Here is an 18,560-nt window from a genome sequence, read left to right as displayed (position 1 = left end):
GCCCCCAATCATTGTAATTATACCATAATGAGGAGGCTATAATATGAAAGACCCAAGGCATCTCTACATCTATAATCAAGCTGGTAGAGAACTGTGTAAAAATGTGTCACCACAATAACGGGTAAAATTAAAGCGTGGATGAGTCTAATATGAGTCCAATATGAGTTTAATAGGCCAAGTGATTACCCTAGTCTTAACTACTACGATAGCGGGCTCTGATAGAAAAAACGTAGTTTCTGTATAAAAGTGGGATTTGTATTGATTATTTTGACTTTTCAGACTAAATGTTTCCTCAAAGGTGAGCCGGTTTAGAAACGAAATATGGGTGCTGTCGAAAAGTCGAACACTTGGGATTATCTTACCCCAGATGCTAAATTGAGAACTCACGACAGTCAAGACGAACATGGACGGTTGCTCGATCAAATCAGCAAACGGAGAAAAATCAGAGAATGTGTCGCGGATTTTAAAAGAAGATTTTGGTTGAGATCACCGTCACCGCCAATATTATCTTCTGAGTCTGAAAGTGAAATGCAGTAAGTGATTATTGTGAATAAGAAGTGGCGAGGCGCTCCGTTGTCAAATTTCAGATGAGCTTTTGCTTTCATTGCAGGATGCATTACCGGTGGCAAAATCGGTTTTTGAAAAAAAAAACGGTTTCATCTAGTTACTCAACCTTTTTCGAAATAAGATAAATAGTTTTACTTCAAAAACTGCAAATGTTTTGAAAGTAGATTGTAAAAATAAATTTGCAGAAAATTGCATTCAATTTGAGCTAAAAATTGATCCAAATAAGTTCCACAGACAAAACTGATTGTCAAAGCAATAGTGTCAGATCAAAATGGCGTCAATGATCGTCTAAGGTTTAGCTTTTAATTATTGGTGATTTAGGACTTGTAAGTTCCTCCAGGGAAAGTTTCTGAATTTACTGTATTTCCGTATGAGCCTTGTTTCTGCGAGAAAAATTAAATCAATAGCTTCATCTTGTAACAACTTGTCGTTTAATTAATGGCTTTTAATCAATGTTCAGTTTCTTATTTGCAAAATTAGCCCTCTATTGTCAAATTCGCAGCTTTTTTTTTATCCAGCGACAAAGCACGATCACCCAATTATTGTCCCATTTTGATGCCCTCTGCAATAGCCATGGCCAAAACATTTTTTGTATTAGCATTTATGTTGACATAAGGAGAGATTTTGATTTCATACCGCATCCCAAATTACTGAAAAGGCTTGTACGTCTTGTTTTTGATCGACAATTCATTCTCCTGTGTTCAAATTAACTTAATGGTTGACAACAAATGGTTCGAATAGGATGTTCCTGTTTCTCAGCCTTCTGTTTTAACCTCGGCTTTCCTTAAGGTAATGTCCTCGGGGCACTTCTGTTTATCTAATACACGAATAATGTTATTAAATCATGGAATTATCTGTATGCCGCCAATGTGAAGTGCCAAATTTTGAAGGACTGCAATGTGACCTTAAACCTCTTTTCGGTTGACCGAAAGGGAATTTATTCAAGATCCATCCGGATAACTGTGTTGAACTTTGTCAAATCATATTCAAATACCTCTTCAGTGGGTTTTGGAACGTCAAACAAATCGTTTACCGGAGGAATTTTAGTGTACTTGTCATTGAAGATTTAAGCTGAATTACCCATTTTACTTAAAGATTTTAAATATACTAAATTTGTCAATTTCCTGAGAATGAATTTTCCTTTCCAGGTTTTGATGCCTTGGAAGAAAGCTATATTGCTCTATGATACAGTCGGTTCTACTTAGCGGTTCCCGCTCCTTGGTGTATTACGATCGGTGTTCTCAAAGGTTTGGAAAAATATCCACTGAAAATGTTGCGCATCGTTACGGCTTAAAACTAATGAATCACTCCAAAAAGTCAAACATGTATTCGGTTTGCTATCAAGTTGAGCGTTTGGTTATAATTCTCTTACGGTAGATTTGTCATGGAATGGACGAAAGCGATATCACGCGTGTGTGTGTTTGCAAAAATGCTGTTAAAAATGAGGATCGGGTAAAACAACCGGAGAGCAAGAAGTTCAAAACAAATAACTGTTTTCTAAGTTGAACTATTGGCTAAACTTAACTTCTGTCAGTGATATGATATTACCTCTTATTTGAATGTTTTAATCAAGATTTTAGTGTATTTTAGAATAGTTAAGCTTTGTATTTTGACTAAACTCGACAATGTACATATATTATAAGATCATATTTGTCACTTTGCTGTGTGATTTTCTACTTGTCCTGTCCTACTTTTATTACTATGCATCCAGTTTGTATGGAAGTCAAGTCTATCACTACGTGACGACTTCTAGTACTACTATACTACTAATAATAATTTAATCTTCACCTTGTAGTTTTTCTCGATAGAAAGTCTTGCTCGGTCTTCCTGTTTAGCCGACCAAATATGACAATTAAGATTCTGACTCAGGCAGTATCAGTTCTCAATGAATTGCGTGGCAGTTGATCTAATTTTTGTTTGGCGGTTGTTGGTTGTACGGGTCTGTTTCATGCACAATAATTTATTTGGATATATTTTGGTAACTTTATTTTAATTGAGAATTTCAGATGCATCACAGAGGATTAAAAGGTCTTAGTTTCTTCAATTGCAGTGGTAAGAAATTGAAAAGCCTTCCTTCTGGAATTTCGATGCCTATATTAAAATTGTCTTATGTCCTTAAATTTAGCCATCTTATGCAGTTGTCTTGTTTTTCCCTCAGAAGTATAACTATTTTCTGTTTCGTTTAATGATACGATTCTTAATTTTTCATTTACTTTTGTCAGTAAAACAAGCCTTTAACTCAGTCAGACTCAGCTATTGTAGTATTGTCTCTGCAGTTATTTGAACATGAGGATTGATTCGCTGTTATATTAGTCCTGCTGACCTTTTTGCAATTTTTTGTATTACCAATTTTTTGTCGTAGCCACCGAATTTTTGTGACTTTTCGTCTTGAGGAAATATATTAACTGGCAAAGACCGAGTGAATTAAATTACCTAGCAGCTCTCTTGAAGTCTTACTAAGTATACGAGTCACGGAAACTGTTGGAAAGATAGTGTGATCAGCCACTCCTGAAAATTGTGGAACGTCCCTCATGTCTTCCCGCCTCCCACTACATCCCTTCATCACTCCATTAAGAACAAAATTTGTGCATCGAAGCAGACAATTGCCGCAAAAAATGCAAAATTTTTGTTTAGTCTAACCGTTCACTGAGCAGAGAATTCTTTTCAAAAATAGTAGTTCTGAATCGTTTTTGCATCTGTTTTTAAAAAATCAAACAATCTTGTTTCTATATAAAACTTTGAACGTGAGACTAGATCTCGTTTAAGATCTGTAAGTAATATTAGATTGTTTTTTTGTTAAAGACATGAATGTTGATAAAAAATCTGAAATTTTGAAATAAGGCGCATTTTTATCTTGAAAACAAACGGAAACCTTTTCCAAAAATGGTCAAATTTGCCACAAGGCCTATTGAAGAAAATGAAGCTTAATTTCTGTTCTGGCGACACTTAGGGTGGGAAATACCTTTTGCTCAGCTGGTTTGCTACTCTCAAACAAAATTTGTAACAGTTAGGCCAGGTCCTGTTGGTTATCGTCATTCGTTTTTTGGTTTGACGTTTTTTTGCTTGATCGATTTGACTTTTCTTCCTCAAAAACATTATCAACTGGTGAAGTTTTGGGGCAGTAAGTTTCTTCGCAGTTCACCTACCTCTTATCAAGTGAGGCTGTCAACCTCAGTTTAAGCTTACGAGTCATGTAGAGGAATTTTTGTTTTCTGTTCAACAAATATTGTTTTCTGATCAGTCGAATAGGTCGATTGTATATTTGTTTTAAAAGTTGTTAGTGTATCAATAGAAATCTCATTTAACATTGCTTATTTTCGAAGGTTGTAATGAGTTTCGTCTTCAAGGAGTAATCGAGCTTTGGACGTCACATGTCCCTAATTTTTGTATCGAAGCGGACGATGCAAAACGTAAAAAATGCAAAAGTTTTGTTTAGTCTAACCTGGAGGTCTGTAAGTATTAGAATGTTTTTTTTTGTTAAAGACATTAATGTTGATAAAAAATCTGAAATTTTGAATTAAGGCGCATTTTTATCTTGAAGACAAACGGAAACCTTTTCCAAAAATGGTCAAATTTGCCACAAGGCCTATTGAAGAAAATGAAGCTTAATTTCTGTTCTGGCGACACTTAGGGTGGGAAATACCTTTTGCTCAGCTGGTTTGTTACTCTCAAACAAAATTTGTAACAGTTAGGCCAGGTCCTGTTGGTTATTGTCATTCATTTTTTGGTTTGACCGTTTTTTGCCTGATTGATTTGACTTTTCTTTCTCTAAAACATTTTCAACTGGTGTAGTAGTCCTGGGGTAGTAAGTTTCTTCGCAGTTCCTCTACTTCTTATCAGGTGAGGCTGTCAACCTCAGCGTACCAGTCATGTCGAAAATTTTTGTTTTCTGTCCAAAATATTTTGATTTTTGCTCAGTCGAATTGGTCGATTGGTATATTTGTTTTAAGAAGTTGTTAGTGGTATCAATAGAAATCTCATTTAACTTTGATTATAAAGGATACTAGTTAGAAGGTTGTCATGAGTTTCGTCTTCCTCGAGGAGTAATCGAGCTTTGAACTTCACGTGTCCCTAATTTACACTTTTTCAATTGCAACGCTCGTTGTGGAACCTCTTCGTTATAACTTAATAACTTCGAAGAGGGCAAAATCCTCAACACCCGCTTGTTAGAGCACGATAAGATCGATACGTTGTCTGTTCACGTAAAATGGATTTCTAAGGTGTCGAGGGACTATAGATGCTATGAACCACAAAATAACATTTAGTTTATATACCTACTGACTTTCAACTACAATTCAAAAACTTAATTCTCATGTTTACTTTTCTGTTTTAGATCCAAAACAAAATCCCAAAAAGGTGCTTCAGAGAAAATAAAATTGTAAGTTACTATATATTTTCTTGTATAAAGTGAAAGATAACTTCTTGACACAAATTTTGATGTTTTATTCTAGATCTTCTAAGAAAAAGAGTAAAAAATCAAAAAAGCGGAAGAAAAAATCGAAACGGAAAAGAAGAAAATCAAGTTCATCATCGTCGTCAGAGTCATCGAGTAGTAGCAGTTGTGACGAATGGGTTGAGAAAGACGTTGCCAGTGTGAACAAAAATAAGAATGGCGAAGATAATGAAACAGGAGCACCAATCATTGGCCCTGTAATTCCAGAGTCGATCCAGTTAGGAGCCCTAGCTGCCAAGTCAGACGCTAAATTAGAGTAAGCCCTTGCTCATTTTGATCTATTCTGAGTTTGGAGCCAAGAAAAGGGTCTGTCCAGGTCTTTTGTAGCTGTAAGCTGTGCTATACTGCGCTGATCTTGGTTTTTTACAATAGGAAAGATCTGGATTGTATAATGGCTCTGTCTTTTTTAAAGAACAGTTCACGCATAATTTAGAGTAGGGATTTTAATGACCCTGAAGTAGTAGCAGGCGCAAGAAAAATCGAAGAGTTTAAGGGCTTGAAATTTGTTCAAACTCTTTAAAAGTGGTGTGAGAAATTGATATTTGACCAAATTTTTGATTTCCGAGTTATTCACGTGCGTCTAGTTTAGAAATTTCAGTTTTTTTCTTGTTTCAACCTTATTTGTTCTTTTACACGCATTTGTTCTTTTACTCGTACTTGTTTTGTTGTCACCTGGTATCACTGTTCGGTTCTCATTGAACTTTTTATGCGGCAAAACTTATTGCATTTAGTGTTTTTGTTTCTAGCTAGTGTTTATTGACTTGAGTGCCATTTTTTAAAGTAATTTTTGAATCTGGATTTCAGTTGTATCTTTTTCTCAGTGGAAATAATAAAAAGAGATTGAATGCTTTCTCAGTGTTTAATACTATGATGTTGTCCAGGATTAAAAATTATGAATGTGGTCTAAATCATTTTGATGTCACTATTTTAAAAAAAAAAATTGTACATTTTGCCAACTTCAGTTTTTGTAGCTTTGTTTCTCATTGGGTTTCATTGACCTAAATATCAGAAATTTACGCTTTTGGTGAATGCCCTCTTAGGATCCGTAGCTTAAAAGTTTTTAATAGCGCTCTCCATTTTATTCAGGCGCTTTCCTTTTTTACAATTCAAAGAATTTGAATTGTATTGGGGCGCTGTCTTTTTTTAAGATCTGTTCACACATTTTCACGATCTCTTCTCACATTATCAGTAGTGATTTTGGTCACGCCCAAACAGGAAGTGGAGCGAAAAAGCGAGTGTTTTTGCGGCGTGAATTTTTTCACTCGAATATTCAAGTAGAGTAAGAAATTCGTGTTTGAACAAAAATTGGCGTTCTCGCTAGTGGTTTTTGTTCACATACGGCCTTTTGACTGATTTTCTGTTTTTTTTATCTAATTTTTTCAGGAAATGGTTTTACCAATTCATTCATAGTTCGTTCTAGGTTATTTTTTTGTTTTGTCAATAAAAATTATTTGAATTGTACGTCAGGACTTGTCCTGCTATGTTTTTTTTAAAAAAATTCGCTTTACCTTTTGATCACGTTTTTCGTTTTACATAAGTCGCGATTTTCACGCTTGACTTCTGACTTAGTTCACTCAGTGTTTCAACTGAGTGGATTTTAAATTTTTTCACGCATTGGTTTACGCAATGTAGTGAATACGATCAAAGTCAAAAGATCAAAATGCAAAGATCAAAGAAACAGGATATACATATAAAGCCAGGCCAGTAAGTCATAGTGCATTAGGTTATCAAAGTTCATTAAAGCGATTGCTAGCGGGCATTAGTATTATGCTGAATATCGTTCAATTTAAAAGCTGAATTAAGTGTAATTTTAGAATCTAACCGAATATGCAGAATTGTTCACCAAATAAAAAAATTAGCGCTTAGAAAAATTCTGTCAATTTCAATCTCTTATTATTTTTTTTGTTTGAATCTCAATGTGCCTCAAGCGGGTGAACGACGGCTATTGAAACAGATTTGAAACTTTATTCTTGAAACAGATTCATTCTTTTATTATGTATATATGCTGAATATTTGAAGCTTTTTTTCGTCATAATCGCTGATGGTAGGATTGTTAGTGTACTCAATTCTTTGTTTGTAATTCAGGTCTTGTCCTGCTGTTTTTAAAACTTGTGCTACCAAGTTTTTTTCCATTGCACTCACAAAAAATTCTCTCTAATACACCAACTTCAAATTAAATTACCAAGCCTAGAGGCGAAAATATTTCACTTTTTCTCTACCTGTTTCTGTATTTTACGGTTTATAAGTTTCCGCAATCTGGCGACTATGTTAAGGAAATGCACTTTTTACAGCTTTGGAGACGCTCTTCTTCCTGGCGAAGGTGCAGCCATGGCCGAGTTTGTCAAAGCGGGCAAAAGAATTCCGAGGAGGGGTGAAATTGGGCTTACGAGTGGAGAGATCGAGGGTTTTGAGGCAAGTGGTTACGTCATGAGTGGCAGTCGCCATCGTAGAATGGAAGCGGTCCGATTGAGAAAAGAGAACCAGATTTACAGCGCCGACGAGAAAGCAGCTCTGGCCAGTTTCAACAGAGATGAAAGGTTGAAAAAGGAAGAACAGATTATGGGCGAGTTTCACAAAATTATCAACTCCAAGAAAAAGTAATTATTTTTCCTATTTTTTTCATTGCTCCACCGAAAAATTTTAAAATTGGCTTGCTCTCGACAGGTTTAATTTAGTACTCAAGCTCTTATGAATTTGAAAACCTTAGATTTTGGATTTTCCCTCAACCCTCAAAACTAATAAATTTCAGGATAATTATGAATTAAATGGGCGTTGGACGAGGTTTGGGCTTACCTTTTTAGCGGATGGCGAAAAAGTACTTTCGCGTTCGATCTAAAAAGTATTTACCATTATTTCATACGGTTCTCAAAAAATATTTCGGTGGCGCTTTGACTTTGGTTAAAGTTTTTATCCTAACTCGAGCCGTATCATTTTTATTAAAAACTAATTTCTTGCTACTCATCAAAATTTATGACTGAAGATTTGGAATTTTGTATAGTTCATTGTAAAAATGCTCAAATACTTGTGTTTGGTGAGTTAAATATTCCTTCAGCTCAATTTAATTCAGTTTTGTCTCAATGGATTTTCTTTGAATATGTAGCGAACAGGAAAACTCTTGTTTCGTTCCAACTTTTTGCTATCTTGCAAATCCACAATGTAGTACGGTGGATCATTGTCTGGACCAACTGGCTCTGGCGAGTCGTTGATTCGTTTTGTGTACTTTTTCATGGTTGATGGAGGTACAATTCGGCCCATTAAATCGACGGGGGGTCGCCGACCTTCGCTCTTGAGTTTGAGTCGTTTGAACTCTTTAAGGTCACTTAGATGACGGATGATTTGACCTTGGTTCTTTCGATTGTTGGGGATGACTGATACTTCGCTGAGGAATTTGGCAAATGTGTAGCGACCTAAACATCTAAGTTATCCATTACGAGCCAGCGCGCCTTGCTTTTATTAATTGCTCTCGAACGAAGTTCGTTGGAATTATTGTAAACGTGTTGGTCTTTTTTATAGCTGCGAAGCTGTAAACTGAGCGTAGCTATATTGCGGTGCTCTTGGTTTTTTTTACAATTCAAAGAATTTGAATTGTATTGGGGCGCTGTCTTTTTAAGATCTGTTCACACATTTTCATGATTTTTGAAGTCAAATTGGAGTAGTGATTTTGGTCAGGAAATGGAGCGAAAAAGCGAGTGGTTTTGCGGCGTGAAATTTTTTCGCTCTAAATTTAAAGTAGAGTGAGAAAACGGTGTTTGAACAAAAATTAGCTTTCTCGCTAGTGGTTTTTTCACATGCGGCAATTTCACTTTGATTTTTACTGTTTTTTCGATTTTTTGGATCGGATTTTTTTTCTAAATGGTTTTTCCAATCCATTCATAGTCCGTTTTAGGTCTACTTTTTTTAGTCAATGAGAATTCTTTGAATTGTACGTCAGGACTTGTCCTGCTATGTTTTTTGTTTCGTTGTCTGATACTCTTTTTTCGTTTTACATTTGTTCACACAGCAAAGCTGAAAAAGTCAAATTTTCTGAATGACTTCTTCCTTTCACTAACGGTATTTGCGCGCGTGACGTCATTTCTCACTCGCTTTAGCGAAAGTGTTTAGGTTATTTGCGTGATAAGATTTTGATCATACGTGACTTACCTCACTCAATAAAATGATTTTTGCACTTTAAAACTTAAGTTTAATTTGAATTTGTTGAAGGTCAAAGGAACTCATTTGTGCAGTAAAGGTCCCTAATAAGAGGCTTCTGTGGAATGAATTTTAACCAGCTTTATTAATTTATCGCTGAATGTTTTTTAGCCTAGTTTTTTGAGCGGCGTCGATTTATTTTTCAATTTAGATCTGTATCTGTTTCTATCTCTATTATATGGCACGCAGGTCTATTCTTTCGCAGCTATTCCGGCAATCTGCCGGCTGTTATGCAAATTTTTTGCTTGATCCTTTTTGCGGTTTTCTAGAACATTCTTTGACTTCTCAAGTGACTTTTTCACGCTGTCGTTCTTCATTTTTGGGTGATCTCTATTGCTCTCACTCCGAAGCAAAGCTTGTTGCTAATATAAACTCTATTGCAGCAAAGCAAAAAAAGGGGACCGTCACAAGAGGCATAGCTGAGTGGGCTGTGCTTCTGGTGAGGGATCGGGAGGTCCATGGTTGAATCCCGGAGTGTTCAACTATTTTTGCACCCATAAAGAAAAATTTATCTTGGCTACAGCCCCTTAATTAAATTGCCTCGCCTGTCGTTCGAGAGCAATTCTTCCGATATTAGTCGGTTTATGTTTAATAAATATTGCTCTAAATTGTGGAATTTGGCGACAAGGGATAAATACATAGTCTAACTAGCATTTAGTGTAATCTCTCATTTTCTTCTTATTTCATACTGTGAGACCCTTTTATATATGAATAAAAATACTTGGTACAGTTTATTTGGCAGGGGCGCTGGCTTGTAATAGCGTTTAGTCTAGGTTTTGTCTAGATTTTTTGATCTAGGTAAATACAATAGGCTGGTAGAATTCGCACCCTTGTTATGAAACAGTTATATTGTAGTAGTGGAAATACTGAATGTACACCTCCAACCAATCAGAGACTGAGAAGACACTATTCTCTTTTATATAGAGAGAACTGAACTAACTGTAGTCAGTCGTTAGTTAGATACACCATGTGTATACCATTGACTCCTGTGCTATACTTCTTAACCACCGTAATAATAGAAGTTTACTATCAGTGTTTTATAGAGTCGGTTAGTCTTAGAGATATAGGTAAGTCTACTTCGCGCGCAGAAATAAGTAGCCCTAGCTCTTTATACTTTAAGGCTGTAAAGGAGCCCACATTGGGTCAGCCTTAATATCTGTTGACCAAATTGTATAAAAGATTTAAGGTGATAGAGGGTCGAAGTCATCGGGTGAAAAAACGGGACAGGACACCGTTTTATGAGATACGGACATTAGTTATAGCTTGCTGGACAGAAGAATAGCTGGCAAGACTGTTTAAGACGATTTGTTGATTAATTGCTCTCGTAGAGAAGCAATTATTGTAAACGTGTGTGTGTCTTTTTTATGCAAAATTTTCGCGTGACCGTTTTGACTTTTCGAATGACTTTTACGCCCTTGTCCTTTTGAGTTTCGTGTGATCTAAAATTCTCTCTCAATCACAATTTCAAGCAGCTGAACTCAATTGGCGGCAATTTAATACTAAAAGTCAAATGAAAAGTGCGCCGAAATTGGTACTATTTTTCACTTTAAATCTTAATAGTGGTATATGTTAACCTCTAATGTGGTTATTTTGAAGCTCACTGTTGAACTTCTTAGTCCCATTTCGGCTCCCCTCCCCCTCCCCCCCACGACTGAAGCAGGCTACACTTGATTAGAGCTCCCACTAGTCGTTCGAGGGCAATTTTTCCGACTTTTAGTCGGTTATGTTTTTGAGAGCCGACAAGTTGTACTGTTAGGATTAATACGTATTTAAGAAAGTTGAAAGCTAACGCGAAGTCATTCTAGTGATCTGCTGGCCTAAATATGCCCCCGTACCCCACGTAGAGGCTATCTAAACCCCAGACATGCATTGGTTTTATCGCTTGTAAAAAGAATGGAAGTGTTACCGGAGGTGTGGGGCAATTATCAAGTTCGGGTACCAGATTGGAAGATCTATGAGTATTGGATTCGGCTCCAAGTTTAATAAGTAACCTAGTCTGTTGTAAGGTGGAATTGGCAAAGGGTGCATTTTGGCAATTGATTCACTGACTCTCCCGCGACTGGACAGAGATATAACGCCAGATTCCCGGGCGAAATTGCGCCACACATTGCTGTTGTACTCTGGGTCGTAGTGGTCTGGGTAGGGTGGGTCATTCTCAGAAGCTTCCTTCCAGAGTTCAAACTCACGTGATTTATTTCTGCTCAGTCTGAGGTCAACCTGCGCAAAAGTAGGCGTACTAGAGTCATTATTAATAACTCTCGAACATATTTCTGAAGCATTATATTAGTCCTGTCGGCCTTTTTACTGTGAATTTTTGTCGTACCGATTTTTCTTGTCTGACCTAAAACGGGAAAGCCCGAGGGAAATAGGTCGCTAAGCAGTTCTCTAAAAAATTTGTTGCCTATTAGTAGTATGTATGCGATCCACCAAAATCGATTTAAATTCATGATGTGAAGATCAATTAATGGATTTCTACAATAGAATCGAGCCCCTGCCTTCTGTTCGAGAGCAAGTAGTCAGACATTAGTTGTTACGTGTTTTCGTGGAACATCTGAGAGGTCTCATGAAAAAATCTACTGACAAAAATTTTGAAGTACACTTAAATTTGTGTCAAAGAGTATCCTAGAATTTAGATCTAAAAATATACGCTTGATGGTAATGAGCGATAAAAACTGACCCTTGAGAAGACCCTAGGTGTGGATAGGCCAGCTTGCGAATAAACCATGCTCCGCCGACATTGGCTACGAAAAAGATTTTTGGTCGAAATCAAATATGAGTGTTTACAGATATCAAAAAAATGTTTCTTCTATCCCCTCGAAGTGCGCCACAGTTTTTATTTGAATTAAACATTGGTTTCCAAAGAATTTGGTGTTCTCAAACGACTTAGTAAATATGTAAGTTTTCATGGTATTCATTTAAAGGTTAAATTTTCATCGATAACTTATGCCTAGAGAAATGAATGCCACAAATGGCAGTTAAAAATTCACTATCCTAAATTAGGCAATAATCAATTGAGTTTAACAGAAAATCACCTATATATCATCTTAAAATGAACCAAAAGATTTCCTCACAGCCGAGAAAAAATTGTCGGAGAAATCTGACCTGATCATATTCCATTGGATTTCGGACCCATCTGTTAGCCTCAATCTTGCTCCTTGAAGTTAGAATCGGGGCTGAAATTCTGTTTCGAAATGGCTGTCTGTCAAACCCAATGCTGGGCAGCTGAGTCAAGCTGACATTTTCCAAGTTCTGAGGTTTTCCCTGACCGCCATAATTGCTCCCGTTTTCATCATTTTGGGCAACTATTAAACTGTAATCCATTCTCAATTTTATAAAAACTTGATGTCGAGTGAACTAACTACGTTACATTTGAAAAGTTGGAGAAAAATTGCTTTCTGTCAAAATTTTGCACAGAATAATCAGAATTTATTTTTTATGTTTGTAATACATTAAGCTTAAACGACTATACCATTTTGTTGTACAATGCTTACATATTGATAAATACTGTAAAAACGCATGTGTACAAGACTGCTCTGTCTTTATAAGAGCTGTTTGTGTTTTTGATAAATGAATATGATAAAAACCACCTGGTATTTTAGTCTGAAGTCTCTGTTCTTTTGTTCCTTGGATTTTATTGGGTTGAAAAAATTGGAGAACTATTTTTATACAGCAACAACAAAACAAACCAAAAAGTTTACGACAAGCAAGACGTGTGAATATGCAAAACTTGTTTCAGAGAACAAATTCTAGTGTAAAACTGCTTAATTCAACCAAGAGAAGTTGAAATGTTTATGATCGTTTTTCACGACCCTCTTAAGTGCGTCAATAAGCTTTTATGGATATTATTTGTATTTTTTCTGCTCACTTTGTTGCATAATTCGATCGAAATACACTAACGCCGGTCGGAGGATTTTCAATTTATCATATTTTAAGAAGTTTGCGATTTTAAAACAAAGCTCAAAACGAGGATAGCTTTGAAAAACTGTATAAATAATCCAACGCACATTCCATTGTGTATAAGATGACGGCGTTTGTTATTGTTCCGACCCCACTTGTGGGGGGAGGTAACTATATACTCAAATGGTTTTTTGTTCAGACAATTTTGGCCGATCGATATATTCATCGTAGAGAAATGTGAGTGGTATCATTAAAAAGCTCGCCCAGCGTAGAATTCGAAATTTAAAAGATATTTCTTTCAATTTCGTATTTTTGGAGGAGTTATCGATGATTGAAGTTTTGTGTGAACACCACATATTTGGCATGATTTTGTTCACTTTTTGTGCAATTTTTCTTCAAATTATCAATTTTCTATAGAAATAAATTCAAAATTATATTTCAATTCACAAAATGAATCAGTTTTGTGTTCCTAATAGACAAAAGGCAATAAAAAGATTAGTTTTGGTCTCATAGGGAAGTTTACTATCAAAAAATTTCTACTTCTATTTGAGAGCTGTTTTTTTTTAGAAAACTTCATTTTTTTCTTTTTAAGTCACCTAGAGACTAGTCACTTTTCATATCGAGTTCCGCTAATGACAAACCTCATTTACAGTCAAGTGAAGCCGAAGGAGCAAAAGATTCGTTTTCAGGGAACAGCTCATGTTTTTTTTTGGCTTTGACCCCGAGTTTTTGTAATTTATATGAAGTGTTCTTTTTTTGAGATCCTACTAATTTTTTCGAGTCCAATGGCACACTCTCGTTTTCTAAAAGTGCAATAAGTTTCGCAATTAGCATTAAATGATCCTTTCTACTGCTTTGAGTTGACAGCTAATGGATTTTAAGACTTTGAAAATAATTTTTCGAAAATTTTTTTGAACAATTACCAATCTTAAACTTATTTTTGTGAACTGTAAGTCAGTATCAGTAATGACGGGACCTCTTTCCTTTCTATTGCAACCTGCAACCAAGACTACTCAGTATAGTGGTTTTATTTTCCAACTATTGATTTTATGACTTCGATGCCACAAGATTTCAAGAAAAATTAAAAATTTTTGGATATTTTTGTATTTTGGTTTCTGTTGAAATCTTATATCATTATCCTAATATTGATAACTCATTTTTACTGAAAAAAACGTTCAATTGAATGAAGATAAAGTTTTCAGATAGAATTTTCGGGTTTAAATGGCTTCCCCACTTTCTCGCTCTTTTCTACTAAATTTTTTGTTTTTGCCTGCATTTGATGTTGTTTTCAAAGACAAAAGTCTTATTGTAGTGTCCTATTGATTACCTATGCATGACAAACATCCTTGTCTTCTCATTGAGACATATTTGAGCGTATTTAATGACTTCCGTTGAAAGCTATTGATTTTAATGGCTGTTAAGACTTTGAACATAATTTTTCGAAATATTTTTTTTAACATTAACTGATCTTGAACTTATTTTAGTGAACTGTGATTCAGTCTCAGTAATGACAAGACCCCTTTACTTTCTACTGCAACCAACATCAAAACGATTGGCAGTTTCATCTTCTAACTATTTGTTTTATGAATTTGATGCAAGATTTCAAAAATATTAAAATTTTTTGCATGATTTCGTGTTTTTGGTTCTTGTTGAAATCCTCTCATATTATCTTAGTTTTGATAGCTTCAACTGGCTTAGAAAACACCTTTAAATGATCTTAGATAAACGCACTTCTGATAAAAATTTATGGTTTAAATGGCTCCAACACTTTCTTCTCGCACTTTTCTACTGAACTTTTGGTTTTTGCTTTTATTTGTGTTTGTTCTCATAATCGATGACTTACTGTAATGAATTAATGATGACTTATAAATGACAAAGATCCTTGTTGTTGCATTGACACAAAGCTTTGCGAGTTTATTGGAATCCGTTGAAAGCTATTGAGTTTAATGGCGTTGATACTACGGGTTTTCTAAAAAAAATTCGTGGTTTTAATGTATTTGTTCATAATTGTTGATTTTTTGAAGTCATATTGTTTTATAAAGAAGGCTTTGCTTGCTATTAAAAAATTGGTTTGAATAAGAGAATTTTCTACTGAAAAGTTCATTTTTTGATGTCTTCGAAACTTTTCTTGCCCAACTTTTTTTTAGATTTTGCAGTTTTTGACTGTTTTAAGTTCTTTAGGTAGCCAAAAATTGCTGGCCGGTCGCATAACATTGTAATGGAGGATTGAGTGAGCAATGTAACCCATAGAAGTCAGCTTAAAGCGAATAGTCTTAATGTTTATGATAGAGATTTTCAAAGATTTTTTAAACTTTTTTTATCATTTTCTTTTTGTCAACTTGTAACTTATTCCCATCATTGAGAAGTCCGATCCGATTCCTTGTATTTACAATTTTTTCATGTCTACTGATGTTTTGATGTTTTGTTTATTTGACAATATGCGTTTTCATAAACTTTTGAGAGTGCTGTATTTGTGTTTCTCTCTTCTTATAGAACATTCGCTTAATATCAAATCCAAATGACTTTCAATTTTGGTCCAAATGAAGTTTATAAATCTTTCAGACTAGCTCTAGCTGAATCAATATAATTAAAAATTGAAATAAAAATACATAATATTTGGATAATAGCTAAGGATTTTATTGGCTTCAATAATTTGTGTTTTCGCAAATTGTTTGTAATTTTTTGAGTCTTTTCCTATGGCTTAGTCTAACTAAAGACAGGCCGCATTGGTTTTATAATGAATTCATAGAAAATTTATTAAGAATTTTTTTGTTGAAAATCAATGTTTTTTTTAAGACTTCAGAAGTTAATTGATTTTCAAAATTTTGATTGATTTTTGAATTTGGCCTCATTATTTCTTCTTTTGTCGATTTGTTATCTAGTCTCATTAAGAAAAATTTCCTGTATAGTTGAGAAAAATGAAATTTGTGTAGTTAAGGTTTTATCCGATCAAACTTTGACGTTGTTACTAGGTGCTTTTAAATTTAGGTATTTAGTTTTTGCCGTGAAAATTTTCTTGGTTATTTTGATGTTTGTTTTTTTCTCTTAGTTTTTTTTATTACAGATCTCGTGACCGCTGTAATGAGGTCTGGCATTATTTAATTCAATTATTAGTTAGGTTTTGTAACGATTTTTTTAACCTCAAACATCTATTTTTGTTCGCTTCTTTTGGTTGACAATTAAGGCAAAAATGTAGATGAGCTCGAGTCGGAACATCAAGTCTGAACGCACATTAGAGAGCCTCCTTGTTTGGTTGATCACTTGTCTAATTGCCTGTTCTAACGATATCCAAAACCATGCGAAATGCCAGAACGCTATCCAAGTCATGTCCTAAGATTTGACGAGTTATACATGACACTGAGCAGACACTCCTACCAAATTGTTGCTGGATCGGTTTTTCTGAACTGCGATGCTTAAAATATTCGGTCACTATCAACTTAACTGTGAGCTTCAGTGACTACGATATATCATAATAAATTAAAATCAAGTTATACTGTTTAAAAGCAGTTTTTGTACTGAAGCATCCGTATCTCATCTTCAAAAAGCAATAAAAAGCAATAAAATTACAAATTATACATGTTTCAGTTACAAAAATCGAAAAAAATATGGGGGTAATGAACAATTTATGGGAGGAGTTCTTTATATTGTTGAAAAATAATCAATTTATTGGCTAACTAAATACATCCATAAACATTATACCTTCACTCAAGCAGTATGTTAGTTGAACCTCACTGAACAAAGGAAGCTGTCAATGCTAACTTTGAAATTAATGGCTGCAATAGCAAAACTCCAAAAAATCATTTCTAGAAATTTAAATTTTTCGTAAAAATTCTCTCAGAACGATTGTATTAAACAACTTTGTGCTAACATTTGGATTGTCCTTTTTCCGAGAGAATGACTTAATGAAGAAAAATTAAATAGGCATTTAAATTTAATGTTTTTGAAAACTGACCCAAAATTTTTTAAAGGATTCAAAACACCATACTGAAACTGATTTGTCTTATCTTATTATTTTATTAGGTTTAGTTCGATGCCTGCAGGCACTTCTACAAAACAATTATATTCTGAAAAATTTCAAACTTTCGTTTTGTTTTTAAAAGTGCTGCTTGAAATCTTGAATTTGTTGCTTCTTATGGATAAATCATGCTTGAAAGTATTCAAACTTATACTAGTTATGTTCTGTGTCCTTTGTGATGGAGATCAAATTTGTGTTATATCGTATCGAGAATTACGAGTTTAAGGAAGTACGGATAGCATTTGAGAGTTAAGTCAGTTTCTATTGCATTTGTGAAGCGATGTGGATGGATGTAATATTCGTTCACACAATGTTCCAAACCCGTCAGTTGTAAAAGAATTTGTCAAAACTTGTTGGACTCAGATGCCTATCAAAAAAACTTTATACTGCAACATTTTCAATAATTACACGGTCAGATTGACAAGTGACTATATACTCATTTCAATGTCCGCTTTCCCACTGATTTATGTACTGCAAGAAAATGAAACTGCTATTTTAAAAACAAAAAACTTAATTATTTTGCCTTTTTGCTGTCTACGCTGTTTTTAAGTTGGAGCTTTTGAAAACATTTTCTCCAGATTGTAAGACAACCAGAGACAAATCTTCGGCTTAAAAATCAGGCGTTGAGGAGGAACTATCTACTCAAATGTATTTTTTCAGTCAATTTTGGCCGATTAACAATTTTGGCATCCTTTTTTCACCAAAAATAGCACGAGATGAGCTTCTGTCCATTGTTTTAATCTGCCGGATTAACACAACTGAAAGCTGATTACACAATTTTCGTCGACTCGAAAGAAGGCTTGTTTTACTGGTGCATCCTTTGAGAGTGTTCTCAAATTAAATTTTTTTTCTGATTTAACACTTCGATGATAATGCAAAATGCATCATTTATTTGTGATATATTGACTTTTTTTCTGAAATTATCAATATCCGTAACAATTTTCGGAACAACTACGGTTTCTTAGTGGACGAACGGCAATAAAAATGCTATTTTGGTCTAGTCGTTGTTTCTTAAAGCCCAAAAAATGAGATTTCCCATTAGTTGATTTATCGCATTTTTTGCTTTTTTAAGGTTAATTACGGAAAAGAACAATTCAAATCAACTCGTACTGATGATAGGCGCAATTGACTTCCTGAGGAGTTTCAAGGAAAACTATCTAGTTCTTTAGTCGAAACCTTATGGTAGTTTTGTCATTTAATAGTACAGATTTTCAAAGTAAACAATGGACTGAGCTTTGCGACTTTCTCTTTTATTGGTCAACTTATAGCTTAAGGTCAGCAAACATGGTGGCTTCGTCTTTTCAATGGATTAAAATTTACTACTTATTGCGGTTTTATGGTGTTAGTAATGGTTTTTCTGCATTCAGTTTTCAAAAACTGATACTTGGATATTTTCCGCCTTTGAGGTTTCCTTTCGTGTCTTGCCATATTATTGACAGG

General features: G+C 34.7%; 2 protein-coding genes across 2 annotated transcripts; one reads left to right on the top strand and one right to left on the bottom strand.

The window, feature by feature from the left end:
* The first annotated feature begins 243 nt into the window (after nucleotides 1-243).
* LOC142356342 (uncharacterized) lies at nucleotides 244-8,102 on the top strand. The gene is made up of 4 exons (XM_075408271.1): nucleotides 244-533; nucleotides 4,901-4,945; nucleotides 5,019-5,276; nucleotides 7,312-8,102. The coding sequence occupies exons 1-4, from the start codon at nucleotides 322-324 to the stop codon at nucleotides 7,619-7,621; spliced, it is 825 nt and encodes a 274-aa protein (XP_075264386.1). The 5' UTR covers nucleotides 244-321; the 3' UTR covers nucleotides 7,622-8,102.
* On the bottom strand, nucleotides 7,988-12,727 carry LOC142356343 (uncharacterized). Its single transcript, XM_075408272.1, has 3 exons — nucleotides 12,311-12,727; nucleotides 11,200-11,425; nucleotides 7,988-8,427 (listed from the first exon to the last, which is right to left on the bottom strand). Exons 1-3 carry the CDS (start codon nucleotides 12,527-12,529, stop codon nucleotides 8,084-8,086), a joined length of 789 nt encoding a protein of 262 aa, XP_075264387.1. The 5' UTR covers nucleotides 12,530-12,727; the 3' UTR covers nucleotides 7,988-8,083.
* Between the last annotated feature and the right edge of the window lie 5,833 nt (nucleotides 12,728-18,560).

Source organism: Convolutriloba macropyga, chromosome 2 (assembly GCF_964194025.1).
Source record: "Convolutriloba macropyga chromosome 2, txConMacr16.3, whole genome shotgun sequence".
In the NCBI taxonomy this organism is placed as follows: Eukaryota; Metazoa; Xenacoelomorpha; order Acoela; family Convolutidae; genus Convolutriloba; species Convolutriloba macropyga.
Note: the sequence above shows the minus strand (reverse complement) of the source record. Positions and strands in the feature narration are given on the sequence as shown.

Coding starts and splice junctions, on each gene's coding strand:
- LOC142356342 (XM_075408271.1), top strand. CDS start 322: ATGGGTGCTGTCGAAAAGTCGAACACTTGGGATTATCTTACCCCAGAT. Junction 534..4,900: donor GAGTCTGAAAGTGAAATGCA/GTAAGTGATTAT, acceptor TTTCTGTTTTAG/ATCCAAAACAAAATCCCAAA. Junction 4,946..5,018: donor GCTTCAGAGAAAATAAAATT/GTAAGTTACTAT, acceptor GTTTTATTCTAG/ATCTTCTAAGAAAAAGAGTA.
- LOC142356343 (XM_075408272.1), bottom strand. CDS start 12,529: ATGGATTACAGTTTAATAGTTGCCCAAAATGATGAAAACGGGAGCAAT. Junction 11,426..12,310: donor ATCCAATGGAATATGATCAG/GTCAGATTTCTC, acceptor ACTTTTGCGCAG/GTTGACCTCAGACTGAGCAG. Junction 8,428..11,199: donor TCCACCTTACAACAGACTAG/GTTACTTATTAA, acceptor TTAGATGTTTAG/GTCGCTACACATTTGCCAAA.